The sequence below is a fragment of the Podarcis melisellensis genome (genome assembly GCF_964234715.1).
Source record: "Podarcis melisellensis genome assembly, chromosome: 9".
Taxonomy (NCBI): domain Eukaryota; kingdom Metazoa; phylum Chordata; class Lepidosauria; order Squamata; family Lacertidae; genus Podarcis; species Podarcis melisellensis.
In genome coordinates this window covers 53,851,482-53,869,354 of record NC_138541.1, presented here as the reverse complement: position 1 = coordinate 53,869,354, position 17,873 = coordinate 53,851,482, and the positions used below count along the sequence as shown (strand labels likewise).

Below are 17,873 nucleotides of genomic sequence, written 5' to 3'. Positions count from 1 at the left end.
AGCCGTGTGGCCCCTTAAAGATATATTAAGTAAGCCCTTTGTCATTGTGCAGAGCTTAATTTGTGTTAGGAGTCACCTGAGGGTTAGGCTTGGGGGCTATGATTAGTGCTATGACATAGCTGTTGAATACATAAAGTTAAAATACGTGCCTTTGTTCATGTGTTCTGTGTATCTCTCCTACCACCAAGTAACCACAATATACCACCATACATCAGGGCATTGGGAAATAGTTTTGCCAGCTGACAAGCCTTCTAAGCATGGCTGGATTATCTCATTAAAAATCAAGCAGAATCTTTGCTTCAGATTGTGCCCACCATGTATATAAAAAAAGCTGGCGATACCAGTTTGCAGAATGAACGCACCTTTAACAATTACACATTTTTACATTGTGTGTGTGTGTAATCTACACCTACCTACCTCCTTTTTCTCTTCTTTCTAATGTTAAACCTACAGTGCCAGGGTTGACTGATTTATTGGCCAAAATGTTGATGGCTGTTGTAAAAAGCAAAGGCAAAAGAGCAGGCAGCCTTGTTTTGTAGCGCCAAACAATTGTGTCCCATGACCGTCTTATGTCATTAACCTGAACTTGAGCAATGGATGGGGAATAAATAGTTGAGAGTGCACTGATAAATTTAAGGATGTCCTACCTACCACCTCTTTCGTGTAAACTTATCACTGAGACTCACCGCTACAAAAGAAGATGGAGCTCTCACAATGGCAGTTGGCATCTCATAGCTGGCTCCTCCCACACGTTCTCCACAATACATTGTGTTCTGAAGCAGTTGCCTGGTCATTCTATCTACCCGGCTTGCCAACTAGGCGCAGGCCTGGCCTCATATTTCACTGGCACTCCGGGGCCAGGTGGCAAGGGATCACTTTTGCTGCGCACAAGCAAGACAACATGCAGGTCAGAAAGATTTAAATATTTAAATGGTGTTTCAGCTTTTGTGCATCCCTTTAATACAAATAAGGGGCGCGGGTTTAAAAAGGTGTTGCATACCTCCCATGTATGCTTTAATCTTAGGAGAGCAAACGTATATGAGCCCCACTCCAGCAAATTCCCGTTGAAGGGGATTAATGCCACTGGTTTCAATGGGATGTTCTCACAATTAACATCAGCTAGATTGGGGCTATCAAATTGATACAGGATTCAATATCGTATGGATTTTTCAGATTTAGGTCTTAACAACTGACCTTATGTCCTAGATTTTCCAGGCTCTCTCTTAAGGTATTAGGTGTTTCTTGGAGTCAAATATACAGTGGTACCTTCGTTCTCAAATGTAATCTATTACGGAAGTCCGTTTGACTTCTGAAATGTTCGAAAACCAAGGCTTCCAATTGGCGCAGGTGCCCCAGAAACAATAGTCGACAGCTGCATTGGACATTTGGCTTCTGAAAAACATTTGAAAACCAGAACATCGACTTCTGGGTTTTCGGTGTTTGGGAGCTGAAATGTTCATGTACCAAGGCATTTGAGAACCAATGTTCCACTGTAGTTTGGTTTATCTTCTTCCTATAGCTTTTCATAATATGTATTTCACCCAACTAATCAAAGCCCCAGAATGTTCCACCTTGGTCCTAAGCATTGGCTTTCCAGAACCTAGCTGCATTTTCAGCTCTGCCAAATTATAGAATTATAGCCATTTAACCCATTCCTGCCCAGCTCTACAAGCAGGACACAGAATACTGATTGCTATAGGTGGGGGTAGAAAAACGGAGATGGAATGGAGTATCCTGGAAGAGGATATGGTTCACTGACTGGAACAGGAGCTCTCCACATGCAACCTTTTGTTGTATTTAAAATTATCCAGTCCACCCTATTTCATTTTATAACACTGCCATTGTGTCACCTAGTTGCTCTTCCACATACTTTACATGTACTACATGTTTAATTGAAGATTCTGTGATAGTTTCTAAATCCTTTGGGATGTAAGTATTTCATCTTTAATGCCTGTCTCAGCTTGAGTAATAGGAAAGCATATCTCATCTCAAAGTAATCCAATTTCAGCATTCAGGAGAAGATTCATAAATCCTTATTAGAAGAGACAAAAGACAGGCTATTGCCTCTGCCTCTGATTTAATTTATCTTCTGTCTCAACAACATATTTTGAAACCCAACTAGAGGAATAATCTGCCAGGGATTCCGAATAAGTGTGAGACACACTGCATAAAGCACTCCTGCTAATAGTAACACTTTCCAATCTCTTGCTACGCAAATAATATTTCTCCAAAGGGATAACTTGACTGAAAGTGAGAGTACTACAAAATGAGAGGTTTGTGGATTACAGCTAGTATCCAAAGTCGTTTTTTGTGAAACTATGGAAAATAAACTTTAAGGCCCTGGTCTTCTATTCCTCAGACCTAGGAATGCAGTGGTCTATTCAGGAATAAGGAAGCAGACAACTGAATTCCAAGTCTCCCACCTGATGGGTCCCAGACACTTACTTGGGGTTGGGTTTCTTTGGAATGAGGGAAGAAGGGACTGTGGTGTCTTTAGGATATGTGGTTTAGTTACACATATATACAACCTGAGTCGAAGATGGAGGGGCTCACAGCATTAACACTCCAAAAGGGTCTTGTTTCTCCCATAGTCACAGCCTTGGAGTCAAGCATAAAGTCAGGCAGAGCTCTCACACTCTGACTTCTGCCTACACCCTGCTTCCAGCTCTCTCACACAACGCTGGCCCTAGCTTTTGTCTACTAACTACCAGCCAGGTGAGAGAGGGGCCCCACCCATTTGCCCTCTGGCACAGAATTTCTTTTGTTATACTAAGGGTCTTTAACTCACAAAGAAACTTTTCCATTAGAAGAAGAAGAGTTTGGATTTGATATCCCGCTTTATCACTACCGGAAGGAGTCTCAAAGCGGCTAACATTCTCCTTTCCCTTCCTCCCCCACAACAAACACTTGAGTGGGGCAAGGTCACCCAGCAGCTGCACGTGGAGGAGCAGAGACATGAACCCGGTTCACCAGATTACAAGTCCACTGCTCTTAACCACTACACCACACTGGCTCTTGCTGGAACCAGAACCCCAGGGATTAGAAGGCACTCGAGACTCTTAATCTCAGGGTCGTGAGTTCAAGCCCCACATTAGGCAAAAGATTCCTGCATTGCAGGGGGTTGGAGTGCATGACCCTCATGGTCCCTTCGAACTCTAGGATTTCTGTGATCACGTGGTCATACGGATTAACTCCCCAAACTCACAACACTGTGACAATAAGCACTGGTGCCAGTCAAACCTGTTTGGAGTCAGACCTCTTCGAGAGGGTATATTTTCCCCACTTGCTACCCTGGAATGAGTCCTTGGCCCAGCCCAGCCCATCTCATCCCCTTTCCCCCTACTACAAATCAAATTTCTGCCCCAAGCCTTTATATGGGGGCATCCTCTTCAGGACTAGCTGACCTAATCCATCCAAGTTTGGCAGCAAAAAACAACAACAAAAAAAACCCCAAACCACCCAAGGTTGGCAGCAAAAAAACCCCACCTCTCTGTTCATTCTCACAATCTCCTGAGTATATCATGCACCCAAACAGAGGCAGGGAACTATCCTGGTCCTCAAAACTCACAAGACCATGGGTGACCTCATATACATACACACATGCCTGCAACTTCTCCTCATGCAATTTTTCTTTCACAGATGGAATATGAAGTGGGGGGGGGGGACCCCTATCATCATCCACTCCTCACCTCCAGCCTGTAGTTTCCTCCTTCTCTGGCCTGACTCCCTCCAATTTTGGGGGCTTCAGCTTTCTGTGTCTTCCCCACTGGCAGGCTCCTGGACAATCAACCTCTCCTTCTGGTACTGACTGCAACTCTTTACAGTCCATTTTTTTCAGCTAATCATTCTGTCCGTGGATCTCTTCAGCCTCCCCTGCAGTCAGAGTATACTGCAGCTGGTCTTCAGGGTCAATCTTAACCCCTTGTAGTGGCTGATCAGGCAGGGCCCTCGGCTCCTCGCATGGAGTCTCCCTTTTCTCTTTGAAGGAGCTTTTTAGCTGCCCCATTTGCTCCTGGGTGTTCCTGGTACATAGCTTTTGTCTCCTCTTCCGGACTCTTAAATTGCTGTTTCTGCTGCTCCATTTGCTGCTGGAGTATCAACCTAAGCTGTTCCTTAGCCCATCCTTCAAGGTGGCTGTGATGAAGAAGGGGCAGAATTCTGATAGTACTTCTTTAGATTCAAGCCAGATTACTGTATATTGGTGATATTTTGCATTCCTTTTGCAAAAGGATCCAAACGAAGATACAGAATGGAATGACATACTAAGAGATTTTGGTATACTGCCTCCAAAAGAAGAGGTTAAGGATGAAGTTGAAGAAATGGTTTTACGTTTACAGAAAGAAGCAGAAGGCAAGTGTAGTTGTGAAAAGTATTGCCAATTATTAAAATTAAAACCCATCATTTCAGCACTGTACCAGGCAGCATAGTACAATAGAGAAGTAAAGTTGTCCTTGCCTTGCAAAATATAAAAGTTGATCTACACATTAAGAAAAGGCATATAGTTCAGCCTTCCTGGGATTGTGATACTTGAGAGGACAGATAGCAGATCTATTGTTTACCAAGACATTGTTCAAGTAATGGAAAGCTAATATGCAGTGGGAAATATTCTATTCTAACCTAGACGTTTCCTGATTGTCCAACTTTCTACAAGCAGTGAGTTTTAAACAAACAGCCTTTATTACAATTCAAACTCGCTGCTTTGTGTCCTATCCACTGGAAGGAAAATAAATTTGCTCCTTCATCTATATGATCCTGAACCTGCATTTTAAATCAGCTGTGGTGCAGAAGAATAGGCAGATACACTTTTTCTGAATGTATTTATAAACAGGCATCATTAGCATATATCTGGAAATTGCCTCTATTGAAAGCTCATTGCACAATAGCCATAAACTAGAATATTGTAAGCATGGAAGTTTCCCATTCAGGTTCCTCTGTCAGATACTCCTTTTGGAAACAGATTCAAAATTTGTTTAATCCCAGAAATGTAATCCCAGAAATATGCATGTTCATTCCCCCCCCCCAATTCTTCTTTTAGTGAAGCCATATGAAAAAATGAACCTGAAACAACTCAAAGAAGCTGAAGATGAATTTGACGAGGAAGACAGAAAAGCAGTTGAAATGTATAGGTATGCCAAGCTACTAGTAACCACTCTCAAAGCCAATACTGAGTAAGAATATTCTAAACTGGAGATTAAGTATAGAAAAAGGACATGCTTCTTATCCATATAACCCCCCCATCCCCTTTCTAAAACACTACTGCATAATTTAACTTATTTAGTTTCCTAGAGGGACAGTAATCCACGAAAGCTTCTGCTACAATAAATTTCTTAGTCTTTAAGATATCACAAGTGTCTTTGTTGCTTTAACTATCTGAAATCCATTTACTACAGGATAAATAAATTTTATTTCTAACATTGATAGAATTTCTTTTTCATGAGCCAGTAGTGCCACCTAGTGATTACCATATCCAAAGTTCCTGCATGCTGTATTCACTACTCAAAGTTGGCATATTGCTCAAATTATTTTTCTGCTCTCTTGTTATTCCTATTTCGTAACCTTGTCCACACTTATGTTGACAGGCTGCATGTGTATTTGAATAAACCATTCCCCACATCTAACAATGCTCCTTTTTCCAAACCTGTAAGGAACAGGAGTGATCATAGCCCTCCCACCCACTGTCAAACTTTCTCTCCAGTGTCTATTAATAATCATATGAAAAGTTATTACTTCACATGACTTTTGTTAAATTAGGAAACGACGTTTAGAAGAACTGCAAAAAGGACACAGATTTGGAGAACTGAGAGAAATTTCTGGAGAACAGTATGTGAAAGAAGTTACAAATGCACAAAAAGGTGTCTGGGTTGTCATCCATTTGTACAGATCAAGGTAATAGTGAGAATTTCAAAAAGGGTGCTTTAAAATTTGGCAGAATGAAACTATATACATATAAAGGTAACTCTGGGTTATGGCTTGAATAGGCACCCGTTCTTAATAATTTCTGACTGGTTTTCTTGAGGCAAATATCTGTACCAGATTTCTTCTAGATCTGCAGTTTAGGAACATCAATGAAAACTCTCTATGTTCATATGCTATCAGCAGTTGCAATGTCCTGTCATACTAGCAAATGGGGGTTCCCTTGATAGGTAAGAGTAGGACTGTGGGCTAGTTCACACATGGCCTAAGCCAATGTTCCTCAGGCTTGGGTCTCTAGATGATCTTGGACTACAACTCTCACCATCCTCAAGCAGCTTCACTACTGGTCAGAGATGATGTGAGTTGTAATCCATCAATTTACGGGGATCTAAGGTTGAAGAACTCAGGCCTGGGCTATACACATGAAAGGAGGTAGAACCATATTGTCCAAACTTTCCCACTCTGCTGCCTCCCAGATGTTTGGGACAACCTCAATAAGCCACAGCCAGCACATGGGTCACAGATTACCATCCTCAGCAATAGACTATTTGTGAATTTTGTAGGGCTGCAGTCTGGGATATATATATGTGTAGCTATTGTGGGGTGCTAGGAACCTCTACATAGGGGATGCATCCTAGAATAAGCGTGAATACAAATGGCGTATTGGCATTTGTTCTGGGGCAAGAAAATGCAGCATAGCTTTATATGCATAGGATGATAGCTATGGGAACATGTCATGGGTATCAGTCTCTTGCTAATGGGCTAGTGCAATGGGCTTAGAAATGCACTCAGTAAAGGGCTCAGAAATATTGGGTGCAATATGCTGAACTGAGCAGGGAAACAACTGGAGTGAAACTCAGCCATACAGTTGAACCCAAAGTAGCACACTCCCCTTCTGATGTGAAAATGTGAGTGTGAATTTGGTGGAATGGTTGATAGCGGTTTGGTGTATGTTTTTTTTTTTTAATCTAGCATTTTCTTATTTGTGCCAGAGCTTAACCATCAAACACATTTGCTCTTTTGGATTTTTAAAGCATTCCGTTGTGTGTGTTAATTAATCGACACCTCAGTCTGCTGGCCACAAAGTTTCCAGAAACCAAGTTTGTGAAAGCCATTGCAAACAGCTGTATTGAAAATTACCACGACAGTTGCTTACCTACATTATTTGTGTATGAAAATGGAGAGATAAAGGGCAAGTTCATTGGAATCGGAGAATGTGGAGGAACAAATCTTACAGTAGAAGGTAATGCTCAAAACACTTCAGCAAACTAGAGGCCAGTAGACAAAGATTTGGCTGGTTATTGTACATTTATGTGAAATGCAGCCTTCTTTATCTTTGCAGTTCTTAGCCATATTAATGACTCCTTTCCACCCATTCTTTATCCAAGTTTTACCTCTCTCAAGCTCTTCCTTTCCAGCCTTAACCCTTCTCTCAAATTGTTCTGTACCATTGCTTGTTTCAATCTCTATTTCCAAATCCTCTTCTTTTCCTGTTTATCTAGACCTCCTGATCTGACTGCCCTGGTCCTCCTTAAGATCTATGAAAACAACTAAACACCAATGACAACTCTTTGGATTACAGCTGCTGAGCCAATGGCCACTAGAGACTATTTTGGCTGTTCTGTCTCCCAGTGATGGGCATAATAGCTGAGAGATCGCCCCAACGCTGCCACTGAATTGCTTAATGTATTGTAATATAAATTTTACAGTAAAATGTTGCGGCAGTTCATAAAAGAACATGTGGAGTGTGAAATGCTTCAATGTGGAATAACCAAGAATAATCAAGTATTCACTGAATACTGTAACTTTACTGAAAAGCTTTGGCGTAAGTTTGCAACTAAAGGCAATAATTGTTTACTTAAAGACATGTATTAAATAGCTTGTTAGAAAAGGACTAGAATGGGCTGCCTTGCTATTTATTTAGTGAAGGTAACTTTAAGGTATGTGTAGGCAATTCAGGGCTCGTAATTTCTGTATACTTATTTACAAGGCTGGTTTTTAAATTACTCTAATAGTGTTGTGCTATCCAGTGTAAAATAATAACTCCCTCCCACTATATTTTAGCTAACCAATGAGTTCTGTCTGTGAATACTATGTACATGAGTTGTATCATGAAAGTAAAAATTTCATGTACCAGCCCCTGGATTGGATGTAAATAAAAAGGCAAGCAGGTGCAGACTGAGGTTGGTGGGGCAGTGCCCCATTGGCCCAAACATACTGGATCATAATACTGGGGTATAAATGATTTACTGCTAAATATATTGCTACTTCGGTTTGTCTCAACAGTCTTTGTTATTTCAGAACTTGAGTGGAAACTGGCAGAGGTTGGTGCTCTAAAAACCGATTTGGAAGAAAACCCCAAGAAGGAAGTTGTGGATATGATGACATCTTCACTTAGAAATGCCTCCATAAATGATGATTAGACAAACATTAACAGGACATGTAAAGACACAAACACCGCTTGAGCAGAAGAACACTTGAAGAAGCACCTGGCATTTCCATGTTTACGTTTGGCTGGATTACTGCTTAAATCAACACTGCTTAGGAATAAGAATAAGTAAATAAAAACGGCACAAATGCAACCCACTTGCTGTATTCACACTTAGAATGTATTTTCTGCTCCAGTCCAGAGCTCTGTGTGTACTCAGACATTAGCCCAACTATCTGCCAAGGGGCATAGCTGTCAAGCGTCCCTTATTTGGCGGGACAGTCCCTTATCCCAGCACCATGTCCCGCTGCTGTCCCTTATTGATGAGGCTTTGTTTGGCTGCTGGCTGGGCTTTCTGCCTTTGGCTCAGAGGGGCTCAGAAGTTGAACATACCTGTGCCCGGAAAATCCCTTATTTTGGCTGCTGATCCCTTATTTTCGAGGCTGCTGGTCCCTTATTTTCAAATCTGTAAGTTGACAGCTATGCCCTTTTGGCTTACTTCCTAAAAAAGTGTGTTCAACATTGCAGCCGTCACTCATTTGTTCATAAGTCATCTTTCCAGTGAGAGATTTGTAGGTCTCACTCACAAACATAGGACAAATGAATCAAGGTAAAAGTATTGTAAAAATCAGATACTGGCCTTTAAAAGCTCTGATATCCATCTGAAAACAGAATTTGGTTTCTAATTATAAAATTGTCTAATATTGGTACAAGAAAACTTCATGAAATAAACTTGGATACTATGGTTCTTCCAACCTCCTTATCCAGCAAAAATGTGCTTTTACTCTCTGAGATGCTGGCTCCTAATCAAATCATTCTTTAGCTTGTGGGTCAAGCCAGAAAATGAGAGAATATGAGAAGCTAGAACTCAGAACCTCTACTATGGGTCTGGAAAGTCCCAACCCTGAAAACATGTACAGAACATATGTAGGAGCACCAGGTCACTAGTGTTGGGAATTATTGTTTATGGGTTTGTAAAAAGCAGAACTGGACTCAACAGAGGGAAATAGCTTCAAAAGATCACTGCCTGTATCCTTGGCCATGCCATAGTGAGCACCCAAAACCATGTGGGAAAGTATTGTGCAGACACACAGTTTGGTTAGAGTTGACCCATTGAAATCCACTCTTATAGGTAGCTGGATATCAGCCAGTATTTTTAGTGCTGGGCATTGTACAAAGAAATAGAAACAGCAGAGGCCTGCCTGCTGGCTTACATTCTAAGTCATATCTTGTTAATACATGCAGGGCTGCGAGACTCATTCAGATTAAATCAAGCTTAAGAAGCAACAGAACATACTGTCTGAGAAAATAGTCTCAAGGTATTGAAAAAAAGATTGGCCGAGTATTTATAGTGCCTTTCTTCTTTGTTAATTTTTGAAATTTGTTAATACGTAAGAAGGGTAAAGTGAGTTTCACACCCACACCCACAGCAGATATAATTGTTCAAACTCATAGTTATTTCTTCTGAGAACTGGATTATTAAAAATATTAATAAAAAATATTAGCTGGTCCAGAGATCAGTAATTAACCCCAAATTCTGAAAGCCTGTGTTGTACATGCAATGTTCTGTTAGCACCTTAGAGGTTTGTGTATACCCTATTCATTCCTAGCTAGACAAAACACATGCAGGAGAATGATGAAGCAGTACACTTCGTGGTGTGTGTGTTTAATAGGGATCATTTGGCAAAGAGAGATTGTGGGGCACCTTCTCTGCACAACAGTTGTGAGCTTTGCATTCCTTAGCAGCAGCTTACTGATTCCTACTGATCTCCCCAGAGCAGGTAAACACCATCTCAAAATCTGAAAATATTAAAAACAATAATAATTTCTTGTTTAATGAACATCTACACATCTACTTACTTATGCATTAAAATATATCGCTGCCGTACATTCTCAAGGAAGAGAATTTGCCTACATCAGCTTCAGTCAAGTAGTTTGCTACAGCACATAATTAACCTTTAAATAGAATGGTTTCATAGTGTGGGTGATGAATGAAATAAAAGGCGAAGTCATTTGTGAGTTGCACACTCACAAAAACTGCAGATAACTGAGCACAGTTTCAAGCTTTTATTCAGCAGTAACCTCATTTTAAGAATGAAGCAGTGACGACTAAAAAAATATTGGAGGTGTGTGAGGACTGCAGAAAGAGCTGAGAAGAATCTTAATAGCTGTTACTCATAGTCACAGGTAGGCACTTCATACTGAACCATTACCTAAGTATATAGGCCTACATTTGCACTTATTCATCTGCTGTTACCCTTACTCTTCCCCCTTTTACTTGCAAACCACTTGGGGAAAGCAATCTGCCTCATTCACTACAAACACAGGTATGAGTATTGTCAGAGAACTGCCATTGGCTCAGAGGCGAGAAATAGAAGGGCAGGGAGCCTCCGAAAATCTTGCAAAGCAGTTCCTCTTCCAGAGAGGAGGAAAGCCCCACGTCCAGTGGAGAAGAGGTGCAAGGAACAGAGGATGCTAGTGAGAGCCTTATCGCCACTCCTGAGCAAGCCAGGGAGGGGGGAAGCAGTAGTCTGGGGCGCAGGGAGGGGTGGAAACGGTTGGGGGTAACAAAACTTTTATGTTGGGGGAGGTACAAAAAAAGACCACTCCTGGATTCTGCTAGTGATTGAGCCAGACATGAGCCCTGGGGCTCTTCACTGTAAATAGTCCGCACCCAAATAAAGCCTGTAAAACACAGGTCGGAGTCCTGCCTGCTTACTCTCAAGCAACCGCAACAGCACCTGACAAGTATTCTGAAAGGAATATGACAATAAAGATTACTACAAGATAATTTTTAAATGAATGAATAGTTTGAGGAGCATTGGTGCTGCAGTGTGCCTTGCTTTGGAAAAACAGGCAGGCATGGCCCAGATCAGTTTCTGGGATGGATTATAGCTCAATGAACTCCATGTAAATGTGCCACCCATCTTTCTTTTTAAAGAGGAAGTGGATTTCATGAGCATCCTTCTGTTTCATTTCTTAATGTGGCATGTTCTGCTGTGAATGAAGCTCTACACACTATGGCAAGATGTGATTGAAGCAAGCCTAAATGAAGAATGACACATGAAACAAAAAGATTCGATGACTGGGTGGTCCATTGAGTGGTAAGACATCCAGGCAAGGGCACTAAGAGACAAATTTAACTGAATGTTTACATTGCAGACTAGCAATTTGCACCTACAGGAACTCTGTTAGAGGGGCCCTGTCCCACTCTATTTGTCCAAAACCCTGCATCTTCTTGGCAAAGTAATATTGCATGAAGAAAATACTCATTTCCACAAGAGCTAAAGCCAGCCTCATTCCCTACAGACCCTCTCAGGTGTGAAAAGCTGTAGGGCTAGATAGTTCTGCTGCCCTTGGGAGTTCAAGGTGACTGCATGATGACTTGGGAGATGGCATTCTCTGTGGCAGCCCCTAAGTTGTGGGATTCCCTCCCACAGCATTAAGCATATGATAGCACACTGCTTTACCCTGGCCTTTGACACCTGAGATCTGTGTTATCAGGAACTACTCTATTCTTGAGACTGTAGCTCGTTTTCAGAATTTTTAATATTGAATTTAAAATGGTTGTAACCTGCCCTGGGACCTGCTGGTGAAGGGCAGATAATAAATATAATAATATTAATAAATGGCAACTTCTTCTGCTAAACATCTTGGAGCATACCACCAGCTTATTTAATTCAATGTATTTGTGCTACTCTATACAATAATGAGAATAGCAAAACAATGTTGTACATGCCTATCCAAAAGTAAGTCCTATTTAATTCAATAGGGCCTATTTCTTCCCATCCCTTCTGGTTTAATTAAACCTTCTGGTTTAATCAAAAAGCTACAGTAGTTATGTATATGTTGGTCTTTACACTACTTTTTGTAAACCTTTAACGGCAAAGCTTTTCTACAAAAGGGCATACTCTTTCTTGGCGTTTGTTTATACAGCTTACATAGCCAACCAATTCTATGTGAAACTAAAACTGTTTTAAGGCTCACCTAGTAAGTTGCTTGGCAACCTCAGTTACAAAACTTATATAGATAAGATAAATGGCATACACTGGGCATTAATTACCTCAAGTCATGTGTGCAGTAGTATTAACACATTCTACAAGGGCTAAATTGTTACCAGTGATATATTTACAAGACCTAATGCTTGAACAAGGTATGTCAACTGTGCTTTATTTCTCTGCTGATCTTTCACATAAAGGGAAGAAGAATTCAATTAAAAAACAAACTTCTAGAGCAGTGCCATCTGTTGTGTGTAGAGTCAAAGGAACAGCATTTCAATCATCATTCATAATAAAAATAGAGGGGATCTAAAGCTGTTTCATAATTGTTTTAAAGAACTTACTGTGAATACATGGCATTCAAGTTCAGGAGTGAACCATGGCAACCACAGTAATAGACATGAATTGCATTAGATTTCAATATTAACCATGCTTGTAGCTTAACCATAAACTCTAAACCAGGGATAGCCAATGTGGTGCCCTCCAGATGTTGGGGATTTCAACTTCCATCAGCCCTAGCCACCACAGCCAATAGCTAGGGATGATGGGAATTGTGATCCAAAACAATTGGATAGCACTACATTGCCCCCCTCCCCTTATGCACTGCAAGGGTGTTGTGATTACACCGTTCCTGCTCTTCCAAGAAACTCAGTGGTAGATGTTGGATGTTACATTTGCAGAGGAGAATAATGTATACCTGTAGATCTAATGCATCCACACCAGGGTGGTCCAACATGTGGCCCACAAGGCCTTTTTGATGGCCCTCAGCAACATTTGACGTCCCCCCCTGCCCTGTATTCCCAAAGCTGGGTAAATGAGGTGCTAGGCTTAGGGAAGGAGGTTTCGAGTCTTCCCTCCTCCTTCCCAAAGCCTAGGTAGCCGTTTTTGAACTTTGGGAAGACAGCGTGAGAGCTGGGACATCAAATTTTGGCCTCACGTCCCCTGCATGACAAGGAAGTATGTGGCCTGCGGGTTATGTGTCAAAGTATTATTGCAGCCCACTTGGTATGAAAAGTTGGGCTGCCCTGATGTACACTCTGAAGAGCCCAACTTTGCAGTGTACAGATTGCAGGATAGTCAAACTTGCATGTACTGGCCTCTATACAAATACTATATTTAGAAGGGGATGGTGGGTATGGAGGAAGAGTGGTATGCTAGCATGATTTCTGTTTGTTACAGCATGTAAAATACTGGCACATGTTATGTAGCCGTGTAGTGTTATGCATATTAGTTAGTATACTTTTAGAATTCAGCATGCCTGCATGTGTTTTTGCTGCTACATTTCCTTAGCAAGACTCTTTCACCTTAAATGGGTGGACCAGGAAGAAGTGCAACAAGAAAAGCTTTCAGTCATGCTCACTGCATTTCTGCCAGATTACTCTGCCTACCAAATTTCTGACAGCTATTACAGCTCCTGCCATCCCTGCTGTTCCCAGATGTTGATGAGAGTTGGAAGTCTAACGTTCAGAGGGACATTCCATTACCGTCTGTAATGGAACCTTTCAGAACCAGGCTTCACATCTGAGTAGTGGATTGTATCGAGACATCTCCAAGAATCATAGAATTGTAGAGCTGGAAGGGACTCCAAGGATCATCTAGTCCAGCCCCTGGCAAATGCAGGAATCTCAACTAAAGCATCCATGACAGGTGGCCACCCAACCTCTGCTTAAAAACCTCCAAGGAAGAAGAGTCCACCTTCTCCCTTGGGAGTCCGTTCCATGGTGGAACAAGCTTACTGTCTGAAAGTCCTTCCAGATGTTTAGCTGGAATCTCCTTTTTTGTAACTTGAATCCATTGAAATGCCGTCTTCCTCTTTGTCCAAAAACTCAAGGCTCGGTGATGAGGCAGTCTTGTATTGCTTGACCCTTTTGCCTCACCTGAATTTTTTATTTTGAAAAACCCTCATTCTTTGCGTCAGCTTCTGAAACACTGAATTTTTAAATCTGCTTGGGTCCTCGGCGGAGCTGTGATGTTTGCTTTTGTTTTTAAAATAACGACACTGGGCAACATATACGTAGTTCACAGAGCTTCTGACTGCTGCAAACATGGAACGTGCAGAAGAGCAGGAGTTTACTCAGGAGGAGGCCGGACTGACTTGCAAAGGGACTTGCGCCCATGCTGCTTCCACACTGCAGGTTAAGGGGGAGCTTTTACGTGGCCCCTTCAGTAAAATAAGGTGACAGAAGCCCCCATCCCTCAGCGCCGTCTCTGCGGCAGCAACGACGTAAGTGGCAGAGGACCCTCCTCCAATCCCGCCCATAGTCCCAAATCCTCCCTCGCTGTTCCCTTCCTACAAGGTAATCTGAGGTCACGGAAGCACAGCGAGAACGCCCTGTCCTCTTCCGACGCATGCGCAACACATCCCTTTCCTCTCTCTCTCCCCCCCGCCACCTCCCGATTCCGTGGCGCATGCGCAGCGAAGCAGCGGCCCGCTCCCTGACGAAGAAGGGGAATCACCGTCGACTCCCCATCTATGCGCGCGGTAGTAATGCGCATGCTTAGTACTGACCAGGGAAGCACGGGGGCCTGGGCCGGCTCAGGCTCTTGGCAAGCCGATATACCGCTGCAGCTTGCTTGGTGTCCCTTACCACCGGCGCACGCGCAGTACGGCCAAGGCTCCTCCGGGCTCGGCGGCTGATTCCGCGGCTTGTTTTGCCGGTAAGCGCGAGGGCGGCGCATGCGCCGTGGCGGAGGGAGACCTTAGGGCCTGGCGGGTTGTGGCTGCTTACTTGAGAAGCGGGGGCGAGCGATCCGTGTCGCGGCGGTGGGCTGAAGAAGAAGAGGAGCGCGAAGGGAGGCGGCAGGCTGGCGGGGAAGCTCGGTAAGGAGGAAACGCCAGCGAGCCGCGGCCGCCGGCCTTGAGGGGGCCTCGCGGAGTCCTGCTGGCGAGTGGGCTGAGGTAAACTTTGACAGGCGGCGGGCGCGACGGCGGGTTGGGTCGCTGGCGCAGGTCTATGATCTCAGTGTCTCTGCCCCCCCCCCCCGTCTCCCGACCCCGCCGACAGTTGAGGGCTTCGCGTGACCCGCTGCCGGGGACGGTTCAGGCCCTCAGGGGCTGGCCGGGAATTGGGGGACAGCCTGAGGGGCCGCTCCCTCTATCTTCCTCCGACCCCCACCCCCGAACCCGGGCACCGTGGCGAGGCGGAGACGGGCAGCTCCGGTGTTTCATAACCGAGGCGGGAGGGGGCTGTGAGGGGCCTTGGCTGCGCCCATCCCGCTCTCCGGGTTGCGCCCGGCGTCTCCGGTTTATTAAAGCCGCGTCAGGAGCGGCACCAGTTTGGGGTATCCCTTATACAAGCGGCGCCGTTTTGGTCCTGTCAGAAAGCTGCCCTTCCCCGCCCTGCGAGCCCGGAGCGCGAAGAGGCATTTTCCTTTTTCTCTTTTCCTCCTACAGCGGCCCTGAACCTTATTTGAATACTGATGATGCAGGCGGGGAGGGGTTTCCTCGCCTCTCTGGAGCCGCTTGCTTAGGAGCGAATCTAGGGCATTAGATCAAGTTGGAGCGCCCACGTACTTTCGTTTATTTTGCCGAGATCAGGACCCTGCCCCTTTCTTTAGAGCAAAGGGGAGAATGCTGATTTGTCAAGCCCGCTTCAAAGGTGCCAGCTGGTTTCATTTGGTCGTCAGGAATGCAATCTGACTTTTTGGTGTCGTTGGTTTCTTAGGTCTCTGGCTCAGTTTCTACTAAAACGTTACACTTCAAAAATATCTAATTTAGCAGAAAGTGGAAAGTCAGCACGTAATGATTTCTTAATGTGCTTCTTTTTGTTAAGTAACATGAAAGAAAGGCTGCAAGCCTAAGCATACCGCTGGTAAATCTTGTTTAACTCTGCAAGATTTCCGAGTAACCATGCTGATGATGGTGCCGATGTATTGTGCACTTGCAGACAAGGTTTTGTTCTGGTTGGTAGCACTTGTAGCACTCCTTGAGTGAAGGACACCATAAGTGACAGGACAAATTGTTAGATTGTAGCAATGTGCATAACTCCATACATGGCATTTTATAAGTGATCCTACTTGCTTTCTGTGCGCACATAATGGCATATATATATATATATATATATATATATATATATATATTGTAACCTTGACTTTTTGAGTGGAGTAGATGTGCTGGAATAAATAGTTCTCTAGTATCTACTTAGGAAAAATAGATTGCAGCTTAAATAAACATTGAAGTTGACCATTCAGTCTAGAGTGAGTGAAAGTTGCTTGTCAGACTCTCAGCTCAAATGGCCTTTGCTGCTCAGTTTCTTGGGTTGGCAACACTTTTTATAGACCATAAATTGCCCACATTGCTGCTTTATAGAACACAGTGCTTGTGTTTATTATACCTGTGCCCCACTTTTATATCAGAAAGCTCATGTACTTCCCATAAGCCTTCTGTATAGGTACAGATCATGTCAACACATTAGTTTCAGCAATGTTAAACCAGTGTTCCATTACCTGCCAAAGGCTGTTTCAGTATCCTATCATTTAAGACAAGAATAGTTTAGCTATCTTCATAAAAAAGAAGGGATTCACACAAATTAAAAAATGCACGATCTGTTTCCTTGCCACCATGTTCTTCAGGAATGTTGTTGTTAAACAGAATTGAAACACCAGAATGATGTCTTACTTTGTGGTATGATGCTGAAGTGGCATGCCAACTTTGTAACCACTCTTGTTCTTTCTGCCATGTTCTCCTGGAATGTTGTTGTTAAAAGAATTCAAACACCAGAATGATGTCTTACTTTGTGGTATGATGCTCAAGTGGCATGTCAACTTTGTAACCACTCCCAAATAAATAAATAATAATACAGTAGCAGTTATTTATTTATTTATTTATTTAATGTGTATGCCACCCTATACTTGTAGATTTCAGGACGGTTCACAACGTTATGTTACTAGTTAAAAAGTTATAGTTGTACAATCCTTCCTTACTCACACATTAAATCAGACTTGCAATGATAACTGCAAAATTGCAAATAGACTTGGGCTGTTACCTCTAGGTGAGTGGGATAGAGTTGTCCTTGCACCTATTTATACAACTCTGTACTGTATGTATACTACAGTATATGCGGGTTGCTCATATGACTTTCTTACAGACTTAAAAGAGCTACAGAGAAACCTTTAAAATATAGACATATGGTATACAGGACTGCAGTTATCTCTTTTACCCTTTCATACTTAGTCTGGAAGGAATACCGTATTTTTCGCTCTATAAGACGCACCTAGTTTTTGGAGGAGGAAAACAAGAAAAAAAAAATATTCTGAATCTCAGAAGCCAGAACAGCAAGAGGGATCACTGCGCAGTGAAAGCATCAGTCCCTCTTGCTGTTCTGGCTTCTGGGATAGCTGCGCAGCCAGCATTCGCTCCATAAGACGCACACACATTTCCCCTTACTTTTTAGAAGGGAAAAAGTGAGTCTTATAGAGCAAAAAATACGGTACTTTCCTGTTCAGCATTGCCTTCAGTGGAGGAAGCCAGAAGAGCTGGTGCCTAGGCTGTGTTGTGATAAGAAGCACAACCTGCTTTCTCTTCTTCCCTGTTT

At 43.0% G+C, this 17,873-nt stretch overlaps 3 protein-coding genes across 16 annotated transcripts in view; 2 read left to right on the top strand and 1 right to left on the bottom strand.

Annotated features, from left to right (window-relative positions):
- The window catches only part of EXOC1L (exocyst complex component 1 like), a gene marked incomplete at its 5' end in the record, with an annotated part of 113,497 nt that extends 98,289 nt beyond the window's left edge, over nucleotides 1-15,208 (bottom strand). For 3 of the 8 annotated variants that reach the window (XR_014171519.1, XR_014171520.1, XR_014171521.1), the window contains 2 exons: nucleotides 683-881; nucleotides 15,069-15,208. Of the gene's footprint in view, nucleotides 1-682; nucleotides 882-13,823; nucleotides 14,563-15,068 lie in introns of those variants that run through there. The other 5 variants (XR_014171522.1, XR_014171523.1, XR_014171525.1 and 2 more) reach the window with 4 other exon arrangements.
- Nucleotides 784-8,499, top strand: PDCL2 (phosducin like 2). Its single transcript, XM_081924609.1, has 6 exons — nucleotides 784-907; nucleotides 4,230-4,350; nucleotides 5,036-5,126; nucleotides 5,752-5,886; nucleotides 6,948-7,156; nucleotides 8,215-8,499. Exons 1-6 carry the CDS (start codon nucleotides 902-904, stop codon nucleotides 8,334-8,336), a joined length of 684 nt encoding a protein of 227 aa, XP_081780735.1. The 5' UTR covers nucleotides 784-901; the 3' UTR covers nucleotides 8,337-8,499.
- The window catches only part of CLOCK (clock circadian regulator), a 39,295-nt gene continuing 36,160 nt past the window's right edge, over nucleotides 14,739-17,873 (top strand). For 3 of the 7 annotated variants that reach the window (XM_081924424.1, XM_081924426.1, XM_081924425.1), the window contains exon 1: nucleotides 15,071-15,238. The gene's annotated coding sequence lies outside the window, so the exon portion shown is untranslated. Of the gene's footprint in view, nucleotides 14,998-15,020; nucleotides 15,239-17,873 lie in introns of those variants that run through there. The other 4 variants (XM_081924429.1, XM_081924427.1, XM_081924430.1 and 1 more) reach the window with 3 other exon arrangements.

Excerpts from the sequence above, each read along its gene's own strand:
- PDCL2 (XM_081924609.1), top strand. Across the intron at positions 5,127-5,751 it reads AAAGCAGTTGAAATGTATAG|GAAACGACGTTTAGAAGAAC; the intron begins GTATGCCAAGCT and ends TTGTTAAATTAG. Across the intron at positions 7,157-8,214 it reads AACAAATCTTACAGTAGAAG|AACTTGAGTGGAAACTGGCA; the intron begins GTAATGCTCAAA and ends TTGTTATTTCAG.